General features: G+C 37.1%; 1 protein-coding gene across 1 annotated transcript in view; it reads left to right on the top strand.

Annotated features, from left to right (window-relative positions):
• map3k10 (mitogen-activated protein kinase kinase kinase 10) overlaps positions 1 to 19347 on the top strand; it is a 30645-nt gene extending 11298 nt beyond the window's left edge. Inside the window, exons 2-11 of the mRNA XM_079874120.1 lie at positions 5571 to 5751; positions 5833 to 5981; positions 8634 to 8809; positions 10133 to 10379; positions 11371 to 11493; positions 12349 to 12484; positions 13162 to 13271; positions 13402 to 13628; positions 14906 to 15440; positions 16493 to 19347. Of these exons, the coding sequence (XP_079730246.1) occupies positions 5571 to 5751; positions 5833 to 5981; positions 8634 to 8809; positions 10133 to 10379; positions 11371 to 11493; positions 12349 to 12484; positions 13162 to 13271; positions 13402 to 13628; positions 14906 to 15440; positions 16493 to 16890 (2282 nt within the window). The 3' untranslated portion in view covers positions 16891 to 19347. The remainder of the gene's footprint in view (positions 1 to 5570; positions 5752 to 5832; positions 5982 to 8633; positions 8810 to 10132; positions 10380 to 11370; positions 11494 to 12348; positions 12485 to 13161; positions 13272 to 13401; positions 13629 to 14905; positions 15441 to 16492) is intronic.
• The last annotated feature ends 6272 nt before the right edge of the window (positions 19348 to 25619 follow it).

Genomic DNA, 25619 nt, shown 5'->3' with positions numbered 1-25619 from the left:
GAGATTGTTTGATGTTAGACTGTTGCGAGTGGTAAAACCTGTGTGACTGTCCTCTCATATATCATCCCAACACATAAACACACACTTACATGCATGCTGTGAATGGCCAGCAATAGCCCTTAGTGACGAGCAACAACAGAACTTAATTGGAACAAACATGCACGTATATGCAGTGTACACACACACATTTACCATTGACACACCCTCGCTTGTTCAACCTCAAACATGTTCAACCAATGTGTTTTGTGCCTCTTTGTTCTCTCCCATGAACACCCTCTCTCTCTCTCTCTCTCTCCTCGCATATATTCACACAATCCTATATATTCTTTCTCTGTGACGAGCACACACACACGTTCACCCCCTGGTAACCCTCCAGTGGCAGCCGTCCGTCCCTCAGCGTGTCATGGCCTGGAAGACAGCGACGTAACAATGACTTATTAACATTGTGAGCAGCCATCTCCTATTCTCCTAATCGCCCCTCAAACCAGAGTCAGAAACACACACACACACACACACACACACATACATGTACACACACACAAATGCATACATTTAGAGAGAGAGAGATCTGGGTAAGATCTTAACAAAGTCATGCTTTACACATTCACTAAGAAATATTACATTATTAACTAACATTAATCAACAATGAGCAATACATTTGCAGTATTTATTCATATTTGTTAACATTAGTATCATTGTTAGCTCAGCTCCATTCAATTTAAAATGTTAATATTGCATTAGTAAACACTAACTGAGTTTAATAAATGCTTTAGAAGTATTTTCATTGTTAGTTCTTGTTAGCTAATGTAAACTAATGATAGCAAACTGAACCTTATTTTAGTGTCTTGAGCTTTAGATAAATGACCTAAGAAATACGATTCTCAAATCACTGAAAAAGAAACGTTATCTGTCTAAATTAGTACTTTTGTGTTCAAAACAAATATCTGAACATTTTTAAAACAAAATAATTGACCTAAGAAGCAAAGCTGGCAAGAACTTGTTTTTGAATAGGCCTATGTGTATTTTTTTGTTGTTGTTCCTCTGACAGATAAATATATATATATATTTTTTGGCTTGTCACTTGACTCACTGCTTTGCCTCGGCAGCTGTCAAACTTCTAAGAAGATATTTTAAGCAGAAAGCATGTCCTTGTTTGAACACATGAAATGTGTGAAGTACACAATGTTTCAGACAAAAACAGAACATCTTTTGATAAGGAATGATAGTGTTCATTTTGTGGCAGCCTACTTTCATCTAATATTTCCGAATATCATCAATTAGGGTATCTTTAATCTTGTGAAATAATTGTTTTCACTTTTAGATATTATATTATAATAATATATATTATGATATATATAATAATATAATATATTATATTATATTACAAAGGCGCCAATCCAAACCACATGGCTGTGATCAGATGCTCTCTCAACTGCTGTTTTTTCATTGCTGTCATTTTTGTCGTGTGTTTATTTTGTTATTGAGACAAAAGCATTTACATATTAATCTAAACGTCGCTCTGGCAGCGCGGATGGTGCCAGTGTTACGGTTTAACTGGGGACCGTGTTAATTGTGACTTATGCCAGAGGTGAACGATCGGCCGCAGATTCGTCAATTCACAAAAACTTGCACAATGTGTTCATTACGGTTAAACTTTCTTACTATGTTGGTATCACGTATTTACCTGTAACGGCAGAGGCCCTTTAAAAAAAAAATATATATATATATATATATACCCAGTTCCACAGACAAGGCTTAAGCTAGTCTCAGACTAAAATGCATATTTGAGCTGCTTTAACTGAAAGCAAATTGCACTGATATATCTTAAAAATATGTCAGTTCCATTGTTTTGTCTCAAGATGCACATCAGTAATGTTTATTTTTCTAAGGCACATTTTTAAAAGCTACTTAAATGTCCTAATTAAACTAAGGCCTGATCCTGGCTTAATCTAAGCCCTGTCTGTAAAACCAGATAAAGTCATTTTTGCTACGGGATTCGAACTCATCATGTTCAGAGATAACAACAATGCCATTTAGTGGATGAGGTTTAAACTGAAAACATAGCCGCTTCCACAAATCTTGGATGTAAACAAATAAATATCGATACAGTGTTTTTTGATAATCAATACAGTATCGCCAAACATAATATCCTAATATTCACGATATTTCCTTACAGTAAAGAGCATGTTTTTGGATGTGATACCCTGGTGGGAAAGAGAGAAAGGCTCCACCTGTTCAACCTGAGCTTGTGATGTGCTGGTCAAACAGAAACTCAGCTGTGTTCCCTTCCTGTCTCTCTCTGCTCCCGTTTGCATATGTGTGGTGATAATGGAGCAGCAGACTGCACTCCACCCTTCCCCACCCCACTCAAACCAGTCCAGCTGACTATTGACACTCCAAACATTTCCATAGCCTGCCCGCACACGGAAACACAGGAGGAAATACAGTGAGGAGAGAAAGAGCAGGGCACCACAAACTAGCATCACTCTCTCATACACACACTCACATATTTATATATACAAATGGATATATGTGACCCTGGATCACAAAACCAGTCATAAGTCGGACGGGTGTATTTGTGGCAAAAATTATAGATTTTACTGTTATGCCAAAAATCATTAGGATATTTAGTAAAGATCATGTTCCATGAAGATATTTTATAAATTTTCTACCGTAAATATATAAAACATTTACTTTTGTGAGTGAATGCAGCACAGTTGCCAACATAAATGGACAACTTTAAAGGCGATTTTCTCAATGTTTAGATTTTGATAGTTGATATCTCGACCAAATACTGTCCTAACAAACCATCAATGGAAAGCTTATTTATTCAGCTTTCATGTGATTTTTAAATCTCAATGTAAAAAAAATTGACCCATGTGACTAGTTTTGTGATCCATGGTCACATTTGTGGTCCATATATATATTTATTTACAGGGCTTGACATTAACTTTTTTTTTTTTTTTTTGCTCATTAGCCACTGTGGCTAGTGGATTTCCAAAGTTACTAGCCACTTAGCATTTTTACTGGCAACAATTTTGACATCGATACCATAGGGAAAAAATATAGGCCTAGTCATTTTTAATATTATCTCATAATTTGGCCGCAGGTGTATTAGGCTGCTGTCACTTTAAGACCTGACGCACAAATCCATTATACTGTTATACTTGCGTTTTCTTTCTCAACTGTTTACATTCACATAAAACATAACTTACTGTGTTTACGTGAATACTCGCCAAAACCGGCATTTTGACATTATTCTGTGTTTAAGTGCAATAAGCAGCGTTAAAGGCCACTGCTGAAATCCATATATATATATATATATATATATATATATATACTGTATATATAAATGTTTCATTTATTCCACTCCATCCGGTGTGACTCATGTTTGTAAATATGGAATAGACAGAAAGTCTAGTCGAACTCTTTCAAGTCTTTATGGCAACTGTATAATCATCATGTGGATGAATATGGCGTGACAGTGGCTTTGACCAGTGTTTCCCATTTGCTTTTGTCTTATGTACCCATTGACTTATTTAATTCTTGTTCTAATAAACTAAGCATGTGGGTCTTAGTAGTTTCAGTAAACAGGTCTGAATTCATGGATAACAATGCCAGGATTGGTCTCTCTCCTCTAATGCCACTTCTGTGAAATATTGACATTGTGCTCTACATGCAATTTACTGGCGCCTGTCTGTTCTGTGTATGCGTGTGTAGTTTAAAGCTTGTCATGCGTCTCGATTGGGATGTAAAACTAAGCTTGCGTTGTGTTTAGATGAGTGTGCACTTTACCTTAGTTACGTGAAAGAGAGAGCTTGTGTGTGTGTGTTTAAGAGATCTTGTTTCTCTTCCCTGAACACATGCTACTGGCTGATAAATATTTGATATAGTATAGAGCTTCAACTCCCTCCAAAAGTCTAGAAGTCTTCATTTTGCTGAGTCTATTTGACCCAGTTCAATTGATTACTTTCTTAATAATTTCCTAATGTTCCTGGTCTTATTATGAACGATTCATATTACATTATTCCATTCCGGAATACATTGCATTTATTCAATATTTTCATTTTGTACACTACTGTTTAAATGTAGGGGGTCGGTATGATTTTTAATACTTTTCAGCTAGAATAATTTTAATTTTACAAAATATTTCAATTTCAAATAAATGCTCTTCTTTTGTACCTTAAAATTTTTTTTTATATGGATTCCACAAAAATATGAAGCAGCACAATGGTTCAATATTGATAATAATAAGAAATGTTTCTTGAGCAGCAAATCAGCATATTAGAATGATTTCTGAAGGATCATGTGATTATTATTATTTTTTTGTTGTCACTTTTCATGGTCCAATTAATACCGGATATATTCAAATCCCGCCCTATATTTTGTTCCTGCTGAACATATGTGTGACCCTGGATTACAAAACCAGTCATAAGTCGCACGGGTATATTTGTGGCAATAGCCAACAATACATTGTGTGGGTCAAAATTATTGATTATTCTTTTATGCCAAAAATCATTAGGATATTAAGTAAATATAATTTTCCATGTAGATATTCTGTAAATTTCCTACCTTAAATATATAAAACATTTATTTTTGTGAGTGAATGCAGCACTATCGCGAACATAAATGGACAACTTTAAAGGCGATTTTCTCAATGTTTTGATTTTTATGCACCCTCAGATTCCAGATTTTAAAATAGTTGTATCTCCGCCAAATATTGTCCTATCATAACAAACCACACACCAATGGAAAGCTTATTTATTCAGCTTTTAAGTAATGTATACATCTCAATTTAAAGAAATTGACCCATGTGACTGGTTTTGTCATCCAGGGTCACATATGGTTTCGCTCAGAAATATGTTACATGCTAAAGTTAAAATGGGTTGGTAACGGCAGTTCAAAACAATATGATAATGAGGACCTTATGTAGCCCCGCCCCTTTTCAGTGCTGCGCTCGTCGTGTTTTGTCTTCCGGTTTGTATTCCCACAGCATGAAAGTAAGATCTTACGGATTTATGCATGAACTGCTCATTTTAAAATCTACTGACATTTATGACATTCGCTTCAAACATTACAATAACTCTAACTCTACAATAAGTAAATCCACTTGACGTCACCAGCTAATTACTCTTTGACAGCGATGCCATAGAAATATACAGAGCTACCACAAAAACTGAAGTTCAAACACAAATTTCTAAAGATGGCTGCACGCTTGTTTCTCCACCGCATAAGGACTAAAGAGATCTAACGTGATCTGTAGATGCATTTTTGTTTAGTTTTGTTTTCTTGAGGTGTCACTATGTACATTATTCTCATATGACTCAAATGTGTGTTACATATGTTTGCACTTCAGTTTTATCTTAATGGCAAATCAAGGGTGTTGTTTTCCATCCTTGTGTAAAGCTTCTGCTTTCCGAATGATCTGGTTTGACGAGCGCCACTGAGACTCCTCACTGGATATTAAATGCAAAATTGTTATTGTTTCCACTATTCAGAAATATCAACGGTGAGCAAAAACTGGATCTTCAATCCACTTTGGCCTCATATGTCTCTGCTCTTCATTTCAGTTCTGATTCTGGAGCCCGTGGAGAGAGACGACCTGTGTGGAAAGACTCTGAAGATCACAGACTTCGGGCTTGCTCGGGAATGGCATCGCACCACAAAGATGAGCGCGGCGGGCACATACGCCTGGATGGCTCCAGAGGTCATCAAGCTGTCACTGTTCTCAAAAAGCAGCGATATATGGAGGTGAGCTGCCGTCCTCCTGTGGACTGTGTTTTACAGCCTAACTAGAGGCTCTGTGGCTGATTATGGTCTTTTTCGTGTTAGTTTTGGAGTGCTACTCTGGGAGCTGCTGACTGGTGAGGTGCCGTACCGTGAAATTGACGCTTTGGCTGTGGCGTATGGAGTTGCCATGAACAAGCTGACCCTTCCCATCCCCTCCACCTGCCCCGAGGCCTTTGCACAGCTGCTGGGAGGTAAGAACAGTTTTGGTTGAACCCCATGAAACATGTACCTGTGAACATCAGGAGTTCTCAACTCTGGCCTTCAAGGTCCACTTTCCTGAAGAGTTTTGCTCCAACCCTAATCAAACACACCTGAACAAGCTCATCAAGCTCTTCAGGATTACTTGTGCCTGCTACAGACTGTTAGCCTGGGAAAACCCAGACAAACTTCCGGCAAATTTAGATTTGCTCTGCATGTAGTCTGGCAAAGAGCCCATTCAAGCCGATTTCTAATCCGTTCAAATCGCGATATCCAACCAGAAACGTTGAGGCGGGCTTTACACGATGACAATTGCTCTGATTGGTCTATCCAATTGCGCCCAGAGGCATTTGAGCGATGTCCGTGGTGAAGCGCACCAACTTTTAAATGCATTATTATATTCAAATTGCAAACACATAAGGACAGTCTCCATGAAAGACCCACTGGCAGATGAACGTGCTACTACATTTCTCTCCGAAACGGTAGGAAATTAAATTAGATTTAATAGAGGATTTTAACCGTGACAAGATGATTGACAGGGCAGTTTACGTGACAGGATGCACACGACAGATCCGTCCTATAAAGATGACGAAGTAGTATGTCCCAAAGCTTGCCTACTTTTTTGCTACACATTCAAAAGTAAATACCTTTTCTTCACAAAAATAGTACATACTTTTATGGCGTAGTGTAACTTAGGCGAATTGGGACGCAGCATACGGCTTTACGCGATGACGATCGCTCTGATTGGTTTTAGGAGTTTTAGGTCTATCCAATTGCGCCCAGAGGCATTTGAGCGACGTCCGTTGGTGACGCCCCTTTGGAAATGAGTTATTAATTAAGCTTTGCCAGACCATAACTCTACTGAGAATGGTCTGGTTTTAACCAAGCTAAGAGACTGTATGATTTCAGAAATCCTATAAGATCATTACAAATCCCACTGTACGACATGGATCTAATAAACTTGGGTACGACATGTATGTAGACTGTACGATGATGACACCTATTGAATCGTAGGCTACGACGCTAGTTATTATACAAGAATAAACCGTCATCAGCATGAGCTAGTGGTGAACAAGTATAATAGAGCAAGAAGAATCGCGTTGGCAATTGTGTTTTTTATGTGCGCTAAAACAAAGATGAGAAAGTGGAAGAGGAGAATATGGATGGGATCCTGGCTAGAGAAAAGAAGCCAACTTGGCACGTCAATCTTGCAAATGGAGCTTGAGGAAAGTAGTTTTAAGTTTTCAAGTCTCGTTGATCAATACACCGTTTCATGTTACATTTTTATTGGCTAGTCAGTAGACGAGGTCGTAGCAGCAAACACACTGTGAGATGATCATGCTAAATTTATGACATTGTCGGAAAATGATTGCAGGCTATCTTTGCTCACAAGATCGTGACTCAGCCGTATTTGAAGCTCTCTCACTGTACGGCGTAGGACCAGCGTTTAAGAGCCACGACCTCAGAAATCGACCACAATTGGCCATCTTTTGTCTGGGACAGTCCAAAATCGTACAATGAGTACAAAACAAAGCCACATGAAGGCAAGCCTGCAAGGTTAGCCAAAAAAAGAAGACGAGGCCATTTTTTTTAATGGATTTCAATGGAGAAGAGGCCTCACTGCGCTGAATAAACCACTTTTGTGGGAAAACGGTTTATCATTTAATGAATTGACAGCCCATTGGCTAATCTTCAGCATGTTTGCTCTAAAAAATTCATTTTGGATTGATCTATTTTCAGAGTTTACACCAGGGAAAAAAATGCTGTTTCATAAGAAAAGTCACGAGGTATGATTCAGTTTACGGCACTTCTCATTCATTTCTATGGTATCCGCAAACAGTGATTGACTGTCGCACTCGAACTCAATGACGTCGAGGCTGTAATGTAATTGGTTATCAAGTCACACGTGATCCAAGTTAGCCGTTACACTTTCTCCAATAGTAGAGCCCAGAGGTGTAAAGTCCAGGTTCAGAAAGTAAAAGTCCTCCTCAGTATTTTGTTCCAATCACCTGGATTTGCTAATTAGCACAGTTTTTAGACTGGAGACAGAACTAATTAGTGAAATCAGCTGGCTGAGTTCATGGGTGGAAAAAACATATCCCAGCTAGCAAAGAGTCGTCTATTAGACGTTGAATAGACGTAAATCTTCAACGTCTAATTACGACTTTTCAACGTTGAAAATAGGTCGATCTTCAACATCTTGATGGAATATGTAAAACTCTTTAAATTTATTTAAGATAATAATGAACATGATTTGGTAGTTTGTTTTGCTCCGATATTTTAGCATGTATAACAGACTTATCCTGTCTTAGATTATCAGTTGAAAACACGTAGTCAAACAGTCCGGCCGAAACTACTTAGTTGAAATCACGTCGAAAACCAGTCCAAGGCGGACCGACTTATTTTCAACCATATTTCAACGTTGAAAGACGGTAATTGTTTACTGGGATGGCGGGACTTTTACTTTCTGACCCCTGGACTTTACACCTCTGGTAGAGCCACAGACCCACGTATGTGACCCATCTCTCCTAAAAAGTTAAGGCATGTGCGTATGATCAAGGTTGGAGCTAAACTCTGCAGAAAAGTGGACCTCGAGGGAATCCTTGCTTTACATCACATCCTCACTTTTCTCTCTCACTCTATAGAGTGTTGGTGTCCTAACCCACACGGGCGTCCTTGTTTTGGGAGTATCCTAAAGAGACTGCTGGACATTGAGCAATCAGCCATGTTCCAGATGCCCCTGGAGTCTTTCCATTCCCTGCAGGAAGACTGGAGGCTGGAGATCCAGCAGATGTTTGATGAACTACGAGCAAAGGAGAAGGTATGGACCATAAATAGATGTTTGTTTCACGTTCGGTACATCTCAGGGATTAAGTAGTCTACCAGTAGCTTGTGGTGGACTCCTGAAATATTTTTAGTGCAATAGTTTAATGCATGTTTCAGTTGATATTTACACTGTTTACGCAAGAAATATGGATCACCATTTAACGTATTCTATCGACCAATACTATCATACCACATAATTAACCCATTTAACTATATAATTAATATTATTTGTTTAATAATATTAATTAACATACTAAATGTCACATCAGAGTATTGTCAATTTTGTTTTTCACTTTCAAATAAAATATCTACAATAATACAGTAAAAATCTTTGCTTTATTTTTTTACTGTCAGTTACCAAACAATACCATAATATTTATATTATAATTTATATTAATATACTATTTGTTAAAACCAAGTCACATCAACATTTTTTAATTATTATTTTCAAAATGAATAAAAATAGGTACAAAATAATTAAAATAGTTATTTTAAAAAGTATAGTACCGTTCAAAAGTTTAAGGTCAATAAAATGTTTAAATGTTTTTGAAAGAAGTTTCTTATGTTCATCAAGGCATTTATTTGATCGAAAATACATATAAAAACAGTAATATTGTGGCATAATATTACAATTTAAAATAACGGTTTAACTTAGAAAAATAACGTTCCTTCAGGAATCATTGAAATATGCAAAAAAATTAAATGCTGAAATGGTGTTCAAGAAATATTTCTTATTATTATCAATGTTGAAAATATGATATGCTTAATATTTCATAATATGAAAATATTATGCTTAAAAATAATATTTTTGAAACCGTGATACATGCACAAGATTCTCTGAAGTATAGAAAGTTCAAAAGAACAGCTTTTATTATATAGACATCAACAATGCAAAAGTCTTTACTGTCACTTTTGATCAATTGTAATGCATCCTTGCTTAATAAAAGTATTAATTTGTTAATGTTTTTTGAAAGAACTCTCTTTTGCTCACCAAGGCTGCATGTATTTTTTGACCAAAAATACAGTAATACTGTGGGAAAAAAATCTTATGGACCCAAACTTTTGAAACGTAGTGTACATTTACAGGTAGATATTTGATAAATTTAGGATCTAATAAAGATACAGTAGAGATTTTGTGTGATTAAGAGACCCATGTAAGTTTACACACTTACAAGTATTCTGAACCAATATACAAAATTAGCCTAATGCGTGGAAAAATCGTATCATCTACGCCTTAAAGAAATTACACTAATGATATGATAAGCAATAACTTGTAGGCGTAGTGGATTAGTGGTGTAAATAACTGCCTGTTCATTAGGAGTTGCGATCCTGGGAGGAAGCTCTGGCACGGGCCGCTGAGGAGCAGAGGGAGCAAGAGGAGCATCTGAGGAGGCGCGAGCAGGAGTTAGCCGAGCGGGAGATCGACATTGTAGAGAGAGAGCTCAACATCATCATCCATCAGATGTATCAAGAGAAACCACATGTTAAAAAACGCAAAGGCCACTTCAAAAAGAGCAGACTGCTTAAACTCGGCAGGGACAGCAACTGCATCAGTCTGCCATCTGGTGGGTGGAATGGGAATCTAACTGTATATTTATTTATTTATTAGTTATTTTTAATCAAATCATTGTTATTTTTCAGTAAAATGTGGTATATTTTTACCATACGGTGCAAATCAAATCCGAATCAAATTTAAAAGGAAGCCCTAAAATAATTTACAGATTGTAAATTGTAATGTCCTTAAAGGTGCAGTGAGCGATTTCTGAGAAACACTGTTGATATTTTAAATCAACCCAAACAAACACACCCCTCCCTTCATCGCTCCGCCCCCAAAATGCACGAACACACAATGCAAGTGTGGATGTCTCTTTCTTTATCATAGCTGAAGCAAAGGAAAAAGGAAGAAGGAAAAATTAACATACAATACACAAGAGTATATTCAAGCAAGAGTTTGTTGTTAGTCGCCAGCGGCTCCAAACAAACAATGACACTCAAAACTGTGGATGACATTACAACAACAGCATATCTTGGTTCTGTGAAACATACTATATATAGCAGCATCCACACCAATTATTATTATTATTATTATTATATGAAAACACCAAAAACTCACCACACCTAAAAAAAAAAAAGTGCACAAGCCCCTATAATCCAAATAGGTGAAAAGTTGCAAAAAATCTCCTGCACACTTTATAAAGGAAAAAAATACAGCAAAATGAGCAAAAAAATCTCATTTTATCTTGCATTTGCATTTTTATTGTCTTTTTTCAGCTTTTTGCCTATTATAAGCACAAGCAGTTATGTTGCCTGCCGCTTGAAATTCTTAAGCTCTTAAAAGCCAATTCTGTTCATTGGCTGTCAATGTTTTTATCATTCATGAGCTGGAAAAAAATCACTCTGAAAGTGTTTCCATCGATATTGTCATTATCATTGCAGCTGTGGTGTTCACTTTCCTATTCTCATTAGAGCGATTATTAGAACTTTATAATTACCGTTATAGTCATTGTCCTTGGTGTGAACGTCAGTTGCGTCTCTGACAGCATGTGTCTGTTTTAGGTTTCGAGCATAAGATCACGGTGCAGGCGTCACCCAGCGTGGACAAGAGGAAAGGTCAGGGGAGCGAAAGCACCACTCCTCCAGCCAGCCCAGGGGTCATCCCTCGCCTCAGAGCGATACGCCGTGAGTCAAGGCCAGAGGAATACACAACATTCTTTTGCTTTTATATAGTGGAATAAATAAGAACCAGAGTGCATTGCTGGTCAGCTTTGTACATATTGACGGATGCCTGCACTGCCATGTGCCAAGAATCAATACCTAGACACTGTGAAGTGCATTGAGACTGTCTTAGCTTACATACTTGTGTTTCTATTTAAAGGAACACGCTGACTTTTTGGGACTGTAGCTTATTCACCATATCCCCCAGAGTTAGATAAGTCCATACATACCCTTCTCATCTCTGTGCGTGCCGTAACTCTGTCTGACGCACCCACCGCTAGCCTAGCTTAGCACAAAGACTGGAGGTAAACAGCTCCAGCTAGCATACTGCTCCCAATAAGTGACAAAATAACGCCAACATTTTCCTATTTACATGTTGTGATTTGTATAGTCACAGCATGTACAAATAAGAAGGTCACATGAGACACAGCCGTCTTCTAACCGTATACATACTGGGAACTATATTCTCAGAAGGCGAAGCACTGCTACTTGGGCGGAGTAAATAGGAAAATGTTGGCATTATTTTGTCACTTATTGGGAGCAGTATGCTAGCTGGAGCCATTTACCTCCAGTCTTTGTGCTAAGCTAGGCTAGCGGTGGGTGCGTCAGACAGAGTTACGGCACACATTGAGATGAGAAGGGTATGTATGGACTTATCTAACTCTGGGGGATACGGTGAATAAGCTAAAGTCCCAAAAAGTCGGAGTGTTCCCTTAAACCATACTTCATGTAGAGTTTTGTAGCAATAATATGTAGTTTGCTAAAACAAACATAATATTGAATATTTTCTGAAATGTGTTCATCACTTGTATGGTTTAGTGACACCCAGTGATGGGAGGAAGACGTGGGGCCGGACGGCAGTGTGTAAGAAAGAGGACCTAGGGACCAAGAAGAAGGGCCGAACATGGGGGCCGAGCTCCACACATCAGCGCGAGAGAGTCGGGGGGGAGGACAGGTACACCAAAAGAATATTAAAGGATATTAAATATTTTTGAAAAAAGTTGCCAGCCAGCGCCACCATTTTTTTGATCACTGTCACAAAAGTTTCATGGCTCCTAGAATATTTTGTTGAACGCATATCTGAACATGCAAAATATCAAGAGAAAGAACAAACCCTCTGCTTTAAAAAAACTGTTTTATTATAACTTCATGCTTTTTTTATCAACACTTGAATGTGGGTAAATGTCATAAAAAAGCAACATTTTGAGCAAAAAGCTGAGAAAATCACGTTTTTGTCAAAGACTACATCCAGATCTGATTCAGAACGATAGATGGAGTAGATCGAGTCCATCATCGCCCTGTACCTCGTCCTGACATTTAATTCAGTAACATTAGGCAGTTTTGATTTATATGCCCTTTAAAGTTGATGATCACGTTATTTTACATATGCTATCGTTTCTTTCTGCTTCTTTTTCGCCTGTGTTTTGATCAGGAGATTTTGTCCTCTTTCAGAATATGTGTAATAGCGCCCCCTACCGTAAAACAATGGAAACACAGAAAGCAGGAAAATTCTGTCAATGACGGGGAAACACTTAACATTGTCATGCTAAACTCTTCCAAGAATTGTCATGATAGGAATTACCATAAATACCATTTTACAGCATAAGTTGCTTAATAGTATTTTTCTTTTAGGTTAAAATCACTCGGGGAGGGCAAGGTGTGGTCCTCCAGTGCCCCAAATCTGGGGAAGTCCCCAAAACATGCTCCTATAACAGCTGGATTCTCAAGTCTAAATGAAATGGGTGAGTCAGAATCACGTTCTTCTTATAGACGCTCAGATTTGAAGACCCAACACTACAACAAACAAATTAATAACTGTAATTTTATGGCCTGTTTCACCTTATTACTTCATCACCCGTGTCTTGTGTGTAGAGGAGCATTGTGAGCTGGATGACAGTTCTCCAGGACGTCTGGCTCCTGATCTGGGCAGTAACGGAGCGCTGGAGGAGGTGGGCTCGGGATCGGGAATAGGCTCACAGGACTCAACGCTTCGACGCTGCAGTCCGAGGAAGAAGAGCGACCTTCTACTGCTGGGCTGCGCCTCCATACTGGCGGCTGTGGGACTCGGTGCTGACGTCTGCCAGCTGGGACGACAACAGGTACACACTGTTAGAGAGTGAGAATGTGGGAAAGAAAGAAAGAAAGAAAGAAAGAAAGAAAGAAAGAAAGAAAGAAAGAAAGAAAGAGGTTATTTAGGAGGACAGATTATAGCTGGATATAGCTGTTTGTTTTTTTTTTTCGATTTTAAATTTTTATGTCATAAACAAGATTACAAATACTTTAATTAATGATGATTATACATTTAATTGTACTATTTATGCAAATTAATGATTGTAATTTAATGTAAATAGATATGTTATTATTTATTTTAATTTACAAAAAATAATTATATATTTGTTTATATTATATAAACTATATTTATATATAATATGTTATATATATGTATGTGTGTGTGCACACACATATATATGTATGCATATATATATATAATGTGTGTGTATGCATATATATATTTATTTTGGACTAATCAATTAATCGCATCCAAAATAAAAGTTTGTTTTTACATAATACATGTGTGTGTACGGTGTATAATTATTTTCTATATATAAATACGCACACATGCATTTATATATTTAAGAAATATTTGCATGTATATACTGTGTATATATATTTATATTATATATAATTTATATTATATATAAATATTTTATCTATAAATAACACATTTTCATAAATATATATATGCATGTGTGTGTATTTATATATAGAAAATAATTATACTCTGTACACAGACATAAATTATGTAAACACAAACTTTTATTTTGGATGCGATTAATCGCGATTAATCGTTTGACAGCCCTAATATATATATATATATATATATATATATATATACACACACACACACACGCACAATATATATAATATATATATATATATATATATATATATATATATATATATATATATATAAATATGATAATATATATATACACACATATATTATTTAAATGCAAACTTTTATGTTATATGCGATTAATCATGAATAATCAATTTGACAGCACTAATATATATAATATATATACACACACACACACACACACACACACATTTCATTGCAAAATTAGCATTGCATTGCATAAAGTGCAACAAATACTTCTATAATGTGTAAATATTTTACAAATATTATTTAATATTGTTTTATTTTTTACTGTAATGACAATGCATTTTTTTATATTACATAGATACTTATAGATATTAATATATGTTTATAATTGACATATTGATGTATGCAATTAATTAATCCCTTGGCATAATCAGTTTATTTTTACCTTATGTTGAGCTCATGTGACATTATTCATTGATTGGTGCACAGATGAGTCAAGATGAGCAGGACCCGCGAGAGGAGCAGAAGAAGAAGAAGGAGGGCCTGTTCCAGCGCACGGGTCGATTCAGACGCAGCACATCTCCACCCAGCCGAACCCTGTCCCTCTCCCTGTCCCACAACCGGCATCACGACTCCACCCTGCCCAGCACGGACCCGTCTCCCTCCGTGACCCTCCTCTCCCTCTCCTCCCTCTCCGACTGCAACTCCACCAAGTCCCTGTTACCGTCTGATCCTGAAGACTTTACCCCGACCCCCAGCAGTGCTCATCCGGGGGTGTCTCCTGCACCCTCGTTAAACCCCCTGCTGGACCTGAAGGCTGAGAGCTTCAAACGAGAGCCCAACCAGTCCCTCACACCCACACACGTCTCTGCAGCGATGGCGTTAAACCGCGGGCACCGGCGCACACCCTCGGACGGGGCCATTCGTCCTCGAGCACAGACGGTCGTGGGACATCGACGCACCCCTTCTGACGGGAGCATGCCCTTCCCCCCCACAACAGCCCCGATCATCACTTCATTTAAAGGTACAGTGTTTTGGTCACTTCAGTGGAGACATTTTACATAAGATTTGAAATGCTATTCGTTATTGTGTGAATCTTTGTCAAAACATCTTTTGGCTCACATCGCAAAATTACGTTTTATAATGTATAACTATATATAATACTTCCATGATGTGTAAATATTTACAGAAATTAGTTTTTTTTGTTGTTGTTGTGCAATTGTTCTTTAGTGAATGTGACCACAACATCAAGAAAATTTTTTCAAACCACTAAGATTTGTTTGAACCTTTTTTTGTAATTCCCATTAATCTTAAGTGTTTTTCATTAATATCAATACGATTCTCATACATAATATCTTCTTAAAATATTTACAATAATGTGTTATTTGTTTCATATTAACAGTGATTATATACAATTTTGCAATGGTCATAAAATAGATTTCATAAACCTAAGATTGAACTCAACAATATATCTATATTTATACTGTATATATTAATTTGCATAAAGATGATCTTTTAAAATAACTAAGAAAACTAAGAGCTAAAATAACTTGTATTAACGTTTTTGTAATCAATAATGATTCTCCTTGGATTCTCCTGAATGTAATTAATTATTTTATCGCTGTATATTACAGTGCATAAAATATTAAATACAGTGTGTGTGTGTGTGTGTGTTATAAATTACAGTAATGAGAAAGATTTTTTTTGTGAAAGTTATATAATAATTAGCTTAAAGACAATATTTAGAAACTACTAAAATTAGTTTTCACTTTTTTCTTGTAATTCCCATTATTCTCGATAGTGATTTCCTTTTACTTGTATTGCTTTATTACAGTATATGTATAAAATTCTTAAATCATGTATAATTTTTGTATCACAGTAATGAGATTTTTTTTTGTTTTTTTTTGCTTTATGGTAATGTGAACTTGAGGGGGAAATAATTATCACAATGCAAAAAAATTGAATGGTCCTAAAAATAAGCATCATTAAATAAGATTTTGGGATAAAATATGAGATAATATATTTTTTAAATATCTTGAATGTCATTTACAGAGTCGTTCATATGTTCTCCTTCAGGTTCTCGTGAAACTCTTGACATTCCACGCCTCCCCGACCCGTCCACGGTCTACCCGTCGGTCCACCGGCGCAAACCCCCTCCTCCAATTCCCGTGCCAGAGCTGGACAGCCATACGGGAACGCTGGAGCGTCCCAAAACCCTGGAGTTCGCTCCCCGCCCTCGACCCACCCCAGCTCGGGCACGTCCGGACCCGTGGAAACTCTCGTCCCGCTCACAGACGCTCAGCTCATCTCCAGGTAGCAGCTGTGAGAGTCCGCTGGGCTCGGGCGACAGCGGAGTGAGTGCCGTCCGTCAAAGCCTTCTGGACATGGACATGGAGGGCCAGAGCCAGGACAGCACCGTTCCCCTGTGCGGAAAACACCCGAAAGCCACTCTGTGCGCTCAGAATTTCTCATAGAAGTCCTACCGCCTGTGCCGATGCCCCCTAAACCAGCACTCGCAAGAGTTTCCCCACAGTTTGCCCTGTGATCCCATAAGACCACAGTCTCTGGCAGCTCTAATGGAAAAGCTGTGGTAGACACATGCCTTCTGGATGGGTTAAGCGATTCCTGACCTTGATTGGTTTTCAGTGACTCGCTGTGTCCGAGTTTAACGGGCCTCATAACAGCCGAGGTCGGTTGGTTAAGTGACGGCCTCTAGTGAGAAGCTTTAGCACAAATGGAGCAGGAGAGGGCAGTCGGACTACTCCTTGTGTGACCTTCCTTGTCTTGTTCATATCTCTGGCCTCTTCCTCATCATGGTCTCTGTGGACACAACCTGCTTTTCGGCCTGAAAATGACAAGTTCCCTCCAGTGTGTTCAGTGTAAAGTTCAGTGATGCTTTCTGTAATTATAATCAGGAGAATCGTGGATGCAATTAATTGCAATGACACAGGGAGCTCTTTTTCCAGATGCATTAATTGTAATATACTGATATAAAAATAGGTGTACTATAAGAATGTTATATTTTTTCTCTTTTTTTTTTTTTTTTGAAAAAAACTCTGACTCTCTGCACGACCTAATCACATGTGAGAGCAGTCCAAATGTGAAATTAAACATGAGCAGACGCTTTCTCTACATGTTTGGGGGTAATTGGCACTTTTCATGAACACGGTAAAAAATTTTTAATATTTTAAGCATTACAGGCATAAAACCCATGTTTTGTTTGAACCAATCATGAAAAGCAGGTCGTTTTAAAAAACATCAAATGTTTGTATTCCACTTAAAATGGCCTTTTGAGATATCCAACAAATATATGATACAAATTCTGTTAATAAATTTGTTTATTAATACATTTTAATGAGCAAAAAAAAAGTCTTATTTACCCTGCATGATTTTCCTCCCAATACAAAATATTTAACGTTTCATAAAATGAAGTCATAGAATATAATATAAAAGAATCGTATTCCATGTTTTCAATGTTTACGTTGTTGACTGAATGTGATCAGCTCAATTTTAAACAGTTACCAGACTTTTTTTTTTTTTTTTATCTAAAAAGTCTCTAATTTATGGGAAATAAATAGGTTATTTGATAACTACAACTCAACATAGCTCCTACTGACAGCTTAATTTATCACAAATTTGCAACCGTTTCTAGCAACCCTTTTTCCTTATTTATGCGATACATTTTATCTATTTATTTTGTATGTTTATTGCAAGAAAATAACTAAATCAAATGAACCAGGGTTTTAAACTGTATTTATTGATCCCAAACAATTCTACACTAGTGTTCAAAAGTTTGGCATTAAGATTTGTAATGTTTTTTAAAGAAGTCTCTTCTGCTCACCAAGGCTACATTCATTTAATCCAAAAATTAGTTAAAAAAAAAAAAGTTTTATATTTGAAAAAAGGTCATTTATTCCTATGATCAAAACAGAATTCTCAGTCTTCAGTGTCACATGATCCTATATATACTTGCAATCACGAGAAATAAAGTCAGAATTGATATAAAGGAATATAAACTCTGACTTATTTCCTCGCAAATTTTCCAATTGCGAGTTTATTTCACACAATTAAGAGAGAATTGCGAGATAAAAAGTCACAATTACCTTTTTTATTTTCTATTCAATGGCGGAAACAAACTTCCACATTTGAATGCATCCCTGTATAAAAATATCAATTTCTTTAACAACAAATAAAACCTTACTGACCCAAAAATCTTACAGAAAAATGAATAAAACAACTGATGTAATTAGTTTGCCCTCCAACAATTGAAGCTGTTTTTACCGTATTCCTGGAAAGTGCCTCTTACTGTGCGTAAACCTCTGCTCTGAGAAATGTATTCTCTTCTAGAGTGTTTCCTTCCCCCTCTCCACATAAAATCATCAGAAATGGGAACATGAGGGGTTTTGTAATTGGCAATAAATAGCAAACATGTACTACCTGTTTTTATGACTGTGTTCCTTCCCTCCTGAAGTGACGTTCTTCCTCCAGCAACTGAACAATTCAACTCAGAGAGAAAGGAACAGTACGTATATGTACACAGAGAGCATTCTCAAGGACACATGTCATGTCAGGGACCCGTGATGAGATCACTGATGACATCACTCATCCGGATGTTCTTTGGATGGACTGAACGATGCTGAGAAACGCACACTTGGAGGGTTTTCAAATTCGTTGTTCTGAACCGTTAAACCTGGTAGTAGACAGTATTTTTTTTTGACTGTCCACCAATGAGTATGTCTGTCTGTATGTGTGTGTGTGTGTGTGTGTGTGTGTGAGAGCGGGCGGGTGTGTGTGCATGTGTTTTTGTGTTCATATTGTTATCATTTGTATGGGGTAATTCTCTGTGCAGGAGGGTTGAACAAACCCACCACCTTATTTCCTGTGTGAGGAACACTAAGAGTATTTATTAAAAATAATTGTTACAAGCAGTGAAATGTTGGTTTTGAAACCCATTTTCTGTCATATCTGTCATTTTCTGTCATATCTCATATCATGTGATTTCACAACATTACAAAACACCCCCTTAAAGATCCTGTTAAAAGATGCAACATTTGTTATTATTATTTTTAAAATAATTTTCAGTTACAGATATCTCCAGCTGAGTTAATGTAATGCTGATTTGTCAGGGCAGATTTCTTTATTATTATAATTTTCCACATTTGGAATAATAGTAAAGTCAAAAAATATGAAATAACACATGAAAAGATGGGATTATGTGGGTTTTTGTTTTTAGATATATTATATATATATATATGTTTATTTTTTTTCGACCAGTTTTATTAATAAAAACATTTTATTTGTTTTCAAAATTAACTGAATGTATCTATGTAAGCATAATATTTAAATTTAAAGGTTTAAAAAAAAACAGCCCAAAGCTAAATTTAACTTTTCACATGTTGTACTAAAAATCTTATAGCAGATCTGTTATGGTGAGGATTTTGTCACATCTTACATGTCTCAAAATGAAAAGGAATTCAAGCCCAATGCATCATTTTATTCCCATTATAAAAAATAAAGCCAGGTCGAGATTGTTTAAAATGGCCACTAGATGTCGACTAATTCCCATAGACAGTAAGCTAATTCCCGCGCTGCAAGTCATGACGCAATGGATTCCTAGAATGAATGTTGTTTTGTGCTTGTTTCATGTAAGCACAAATACAACAGCCTCATTATTATCAGTTCCGTTTGCTTTTTTTAAAATAAAATAATGTTAATGACAAACATTTTCAAAGCAAACCCAAAGAAACAGTTTAAATAATGTACCTTTAACAGCATGGCCGTGGACAAAAGCATGACATAAGAAGCTCCATCGTGCACGTGCGCGCGTTCACAGACACTGGTCTGTTTACATCAGCGACTGCTGTGTTCTCTGAGGACAATGGGAAGATCCCACACTGAGGTATTCCTCTCCGCAGAGAGAAACCAATACATTGAGACAAAATTATTTAAAATATATATTCTATTTATTATAATCCATACCCCCCAAACTTGCTCGATAACAAAACCGACCTAACTGTTACCGTTTTTGAGAATAGACGTGAAAATGCACTATCCATGCTTTGGAATATAGACCTAAGTTTGGTCTTGTTTTGCTGAAGTAAAAGCCCTTATAAAATTGAAAGTAGGCTATGGAAATAGTGATGAAAGTATAAATTGCTGTAAATTAAATGTAATGTACTAAACTTTTATACGTTATACCATATATATTTTTCAAAATAATTTTTACTATAAAATCAAAGCCATAATTATATCTAACCAAGTTGTGTTCCAAATTTGAAGTTGATATCACAAAAATTGTAGTTCCGATGAGATTTTGTACCAAAAATAGCCGTCGGGTGTCACTCACATTCCATTGATTTTTATTAGATGCATTCTCCTGTAACAAATTAATACATTTCTGTCCAAATATAACTTCTAACACAAAATAGTCGCCAAATATGTAACCTTGAGACTTGGAAACTTGAGATCTTTCCAACGATATGTGTTTTGTCAAGATTGGAAAAGGTTTTGATTATAAAGTATTTATAATACATTTTGTAATATGAAACCTGAAAGAATTTAAAGTACCAATTTCAAAATGGTTTTCACAGGATGAATTTTTAGTTCGTAATCTTTCGAATGAGACCTAATTTATGATGATTACTAAAATATGTGATACAAAAAAGGCAATGATAAAAAGAGCGCCAGTTGTCGCGCCAATTGTCCCGCCAGTGAGACAGTGGTAGTCAAGGGGTTAAAGGGTTAGATCACCCAAAAATGAAAATTCTGTCATTAATTGCTCGCCCTCATGTCGTTCCCAACCTGTAATACTTTCGTACACATCTTCAGAACACAAATTAAGATCTTTTTGATGAAATCTGAGAGCTTTGATGAACAGGAAGTAAAGAAGACATCATAAAAGTAATCCATGTGACTCAAGTGGTTTAACCTCAATTTTATGAGAGCTAGGTTTGTGCATACAATTTTTTTCTACCTTTTTATTTACAAAATATTAATCTCCAAAGCGTGCATCTCATTTGTTCCAGAAACATTTTTGTTAAGCTGGTGGAAAGTCTCTTCACATCCTGATCAATCTATCAAGTTAAGTGGTCTAAATGTATTTATATGGATGTATATCGTCTGTGGAAGGCTTAGAGCCATAAAATGTTCGTCGAATCATTGCATTCGGTCTGCTCGCGTAGAGATCACACGTCATCAGCGCGTTTCATGAGTTAGACAGACGTCAGTCATCGAGCACCGCAACCGAAACAGCAGCCGCCGTTTACAGTTCCTCCTGAACCCAAACAACCAGCTTATGCTGCGTTCACGCCATAAATACTGTGTGCTTTGAGACATGAGGTAGTTTACGTCTCGTGATGCTTTGCAAACTCTTCTGTCATGTGCTTTGAAGAAGGCGTGGCTTTGGAGACGCTCTGAAGGGAGGGTGGGATTTCATGCTTTCAAAGCTAACTGGCTATTGCTAGCCTCTCTGAAAATTGCCCACCCTACCTTTAATATTTATAACGACATGAGGGTGAGTAATTAATGCCCGAATTTTCATTTTTGGGTGAACTAACACTTTAAATGCTAAAACTGGACCTGACTAAAGAAAAAGCTGACCAATAAAGATCTGACCAACGTTGTTTTCATACAATAAACTATAACAGCCTCAAACACTTACATAGCTTTGGTCTTGTCTGAGAAAGCAGAAGCAGACGCCAGCCAGTTGCTTAGCAACCACTATTCACTTCCATGGCAATGCTATAAAAAGCAACAACAAAGAAAAAAACGGGAAGATGGTGATCACGGCAGAAATGTGTTAGGGAGTGTGTTCGAAAGAATTACACACAAGAACCTATTTTGACCTCCACAGATGTCCTGTGCATTGAATATTAGCTTTAACATGCTTTATTTACAGTCTTCTGCTGAAAAACGTAGTTTTAAGTGTAACATAATTTCCATTCAATACATTATTTCTCTCTGATTCCTAATATTATATACGAACTGGCCATCCATAACTGATCAGCATCCTCTTTTTTGATAATACTAAGGATTTTGTCAGTGTAACGTTATGCAATTAAGGTCTGCTCTGTAATTGCTTCTTCATAGATTTCCTTTCTCATAATTTATTTCTTCCCCCCCTGCTTTTCTTCAAGTATTCAAATCGTTTTTTCTCTCACCTTTTACATTCATAGCCCTGGATGTCATTATGGAAGGAAGTCAATGGTGACAGACACAGCATGTCCCGCTGAGAGAGAGCAGAGAGAGAGAGAGAGAGAAGCTGATGGGTAGAGATGCGACACTCTCGACTGTTTGCACATTAAAGCAATAGTTCACCAAAAAATGTATATTCTGGCATCATTTACTCACCCTCATGTCGACCTTTATGAACACAAAGATTGTTTGTAAATTGTCCAAACTGCTCTCCATCAGCATACCAGGGGTTGTCAAGCTTAACATGTACAAACAGTATGATAAAAGTAGTCAATATAACTCATGCACCATATTAAAAGCCTTCCAAAGCCATCTGATAGTTCTGTGTGAGGTGCAGACCAACATTTTAGCTTTCATTTCTCATTCATTTACAATGTCGTGTTATGTGTGGGATGCTGCAAAAGACACCAGACGTGAGTATAATGTTCAAAGACACTTATCAAGTGAATGTTTACATAGACAAACAATTAAAAAGTTGCTTGAAAATGAAAATACGTGAGATGCAGGGCAGTGGAGGCACGGCGCAAGGTCTTTTTTTTTTTTAAGTTAGGAGCTGTTCACACAAGAGTGCATTTTTGCATTCCACTGCAGCATTTTCTATTGTTTTTCTATGTAAACATGCGTTAGGCAGACACGTTTGACCATTGAGCTAGTCTCATTTTCAACGTCTCATGTATGACCCAACATTATAAAAATACTGCGCTCAAGTTAAAGGTGCACGGTTCTAAAACAAAACCGTATGCATTTTGCAGAAGAACATTGTTTTGGTTGTGCTTCGGCTCTACATGACTGTGCGGATGAATATGGTTCTTTCTCATAACTAAAAAAAGAGAGAGATTATCCTACTGCTCATAAAACATTAACTATAGGCTTCCAGTTTAGATGGAAAGGATCTTTAGTTGACTAGCTGAAGACGTTACTGTAGCTTTACCCATTAATAGACCTTGAAAATAAACTCCAGTACAGCGCTACAACAACCATCATGAAACAACCCTTCACAATAGATGACGCTTTACAGTGAACTCTGTTAGAGAGCTACATATGGCAGTTTAACGGTTCAATAAACGATCTTACTCGCCTGTTGAGTAATAAAAACTCCATCACTGCATCGCTTTTACAACATTTCAAATCCCTCAGTTCTCGACATCTCTGAAAACCCAAGCCAATGTTGGTTCTTGTTTTATTACGAGCTCTGTCGTTCTCTTTTCTCCAGCAGACTCTCCTCTGTTCAGCGTTTGTTTTAAATGGGTGATTCTCCTGAGATTGGAGATTTAGCTGCTCCATGTCAACCTTTCTCTCTCGTTGTGACAACTAACCTCTGCAATTCCCACATCAGACACACACACACACACACTCAACTAACCTCTGCAATTCCCACATCAGACACACACACACACACACTCAACTAACCTCTGCAATTCCCACATCAGACACACACACACACACTCAACTAACCTCTGCCACTCTCACACCACAACTTCTCTCACAGCTTTTCTCTATTTACTGATATGACGAGGCGCACGGACAAGTGACGTATTCGCAATTCCCAGCGAAAAGCATCCTGACAGGTCTAAAATATAAACACTTATAATAGGCTTACCATAGTGAATCAGGGTAAGACATGATGTGTTGATGTATTGACTTAAATTTTGTTAATTTTAAAGACAGTGGTTCAACAGTAATAGTTCAGTTCTCATAATGAGCAAATGGGACATCAGAATGTCATTTACTTTTGTTGGAATTGTGTGGGCTGTAGTTTCGTTGTCATTGTGTTTCTACTCTGAATGTTTGGTTTTGCATACAAAAATACACTTACAAAAGTTTCTCTTTTTAAACTTTATTTGTAGACTTCATAAACCAATCAATAGTGCATTCCTGGACTGACTTGCAGGTAAACGTTTGCAGTTCGCAGGTCTTCTGATGTCCGGTGGAAGCATGTACAGTACTTCCCAAAGAGGCATTGAATGACTGCAATAATGCATTAACATTGTAGTAACCGGAACAACCAGAGGGTCCAAGTCTCTCTCTCTCCAGAACAGGCAAGAAAAAAAGGAAAAAGAAACCAGTGGATTTGTCTCTCTCTTTCAGGACAGCAGGGTACCCTCACCCCTTCTTCCTCTTCAGCGAAATCCCTATTGCAATTCTCTCCAGACACATCCCAGACGACCTTTCTTTCTGGAGGTCAAAGGGCAAACCCTGAATCCTTGGACTGGCAATCAGACAAAAAAAAACAAGGCTAAGACATCACAAATAAGCCAAGATACAAGAGGAAAACTCAACATATACACAGGTACAAAGCTGCCCCCTCACAATGTTAAATATATTTTCCATAAATCTTCTTTATGTATCCTTCTCATTTTCTCTCTCACATATTGATAAAAAAACGATTTAATAAAGTAAAGCTTTCGACAACCATTTTAATATGTCTTTAAACCGCACAAGTCTACTTTGACATTCAACAAACACATACCTCAAGTGACATCCAAGAAAAAGTAAAGTACAGTTAAGTTTATTTGCTTGTCCATAAACCAGTTTGTGCTTTTGTTGTTGTCTACTGACAACAGTCAGATTTAATGTTTCTCCATCTGTGCAGAAAGAGATCCAGCACATGGGGACATATGGACCACAGCTGAAAGAAGCAAAGGTGTCGACCGATATTCCATACAGGACATTGTCAGCATTGCTCGGTTACAGACGAAATGACCTTTATCATGTACAGAAATCCAAAGAACATATCAAAGGTAAGGTGGAGAGAGAACGGCCACAAAACAGCGGAGACAAGAGACAGCTGGAAAGAAGGAAAGTGTCGGAACAGCCAACACACTCTCATGGCAATTCGTAACCACTTTACATTTTGGTGTATGAATTTGTACAATGTCATTTGTAGGATTTCGTACGATCTGCTTACGCCCCACTGAAGGTTAGGTTTAAGGGTCGGGTTAGAGGATGACCTTCATGCTTACTTTTTTCGAAAAAATCATACGTTTCCGTACAAATCACATCATACGAA

Source organism: Squalius cephalus (genome assembly GCF_949319135.1).
Source record: "Squalius cephalus genome assembly, chromosome: 6".
NCBI lineage: Eukaryota > Metazoa > Chordata > Actinopteri > Cypriniformes > Leuciscidae > Squalius > Squalius cephalus.
Note: the sequence above shows the minus strand (reverse complement) of the source record. Positions and strands in the feature narration are given on the sequence as shown.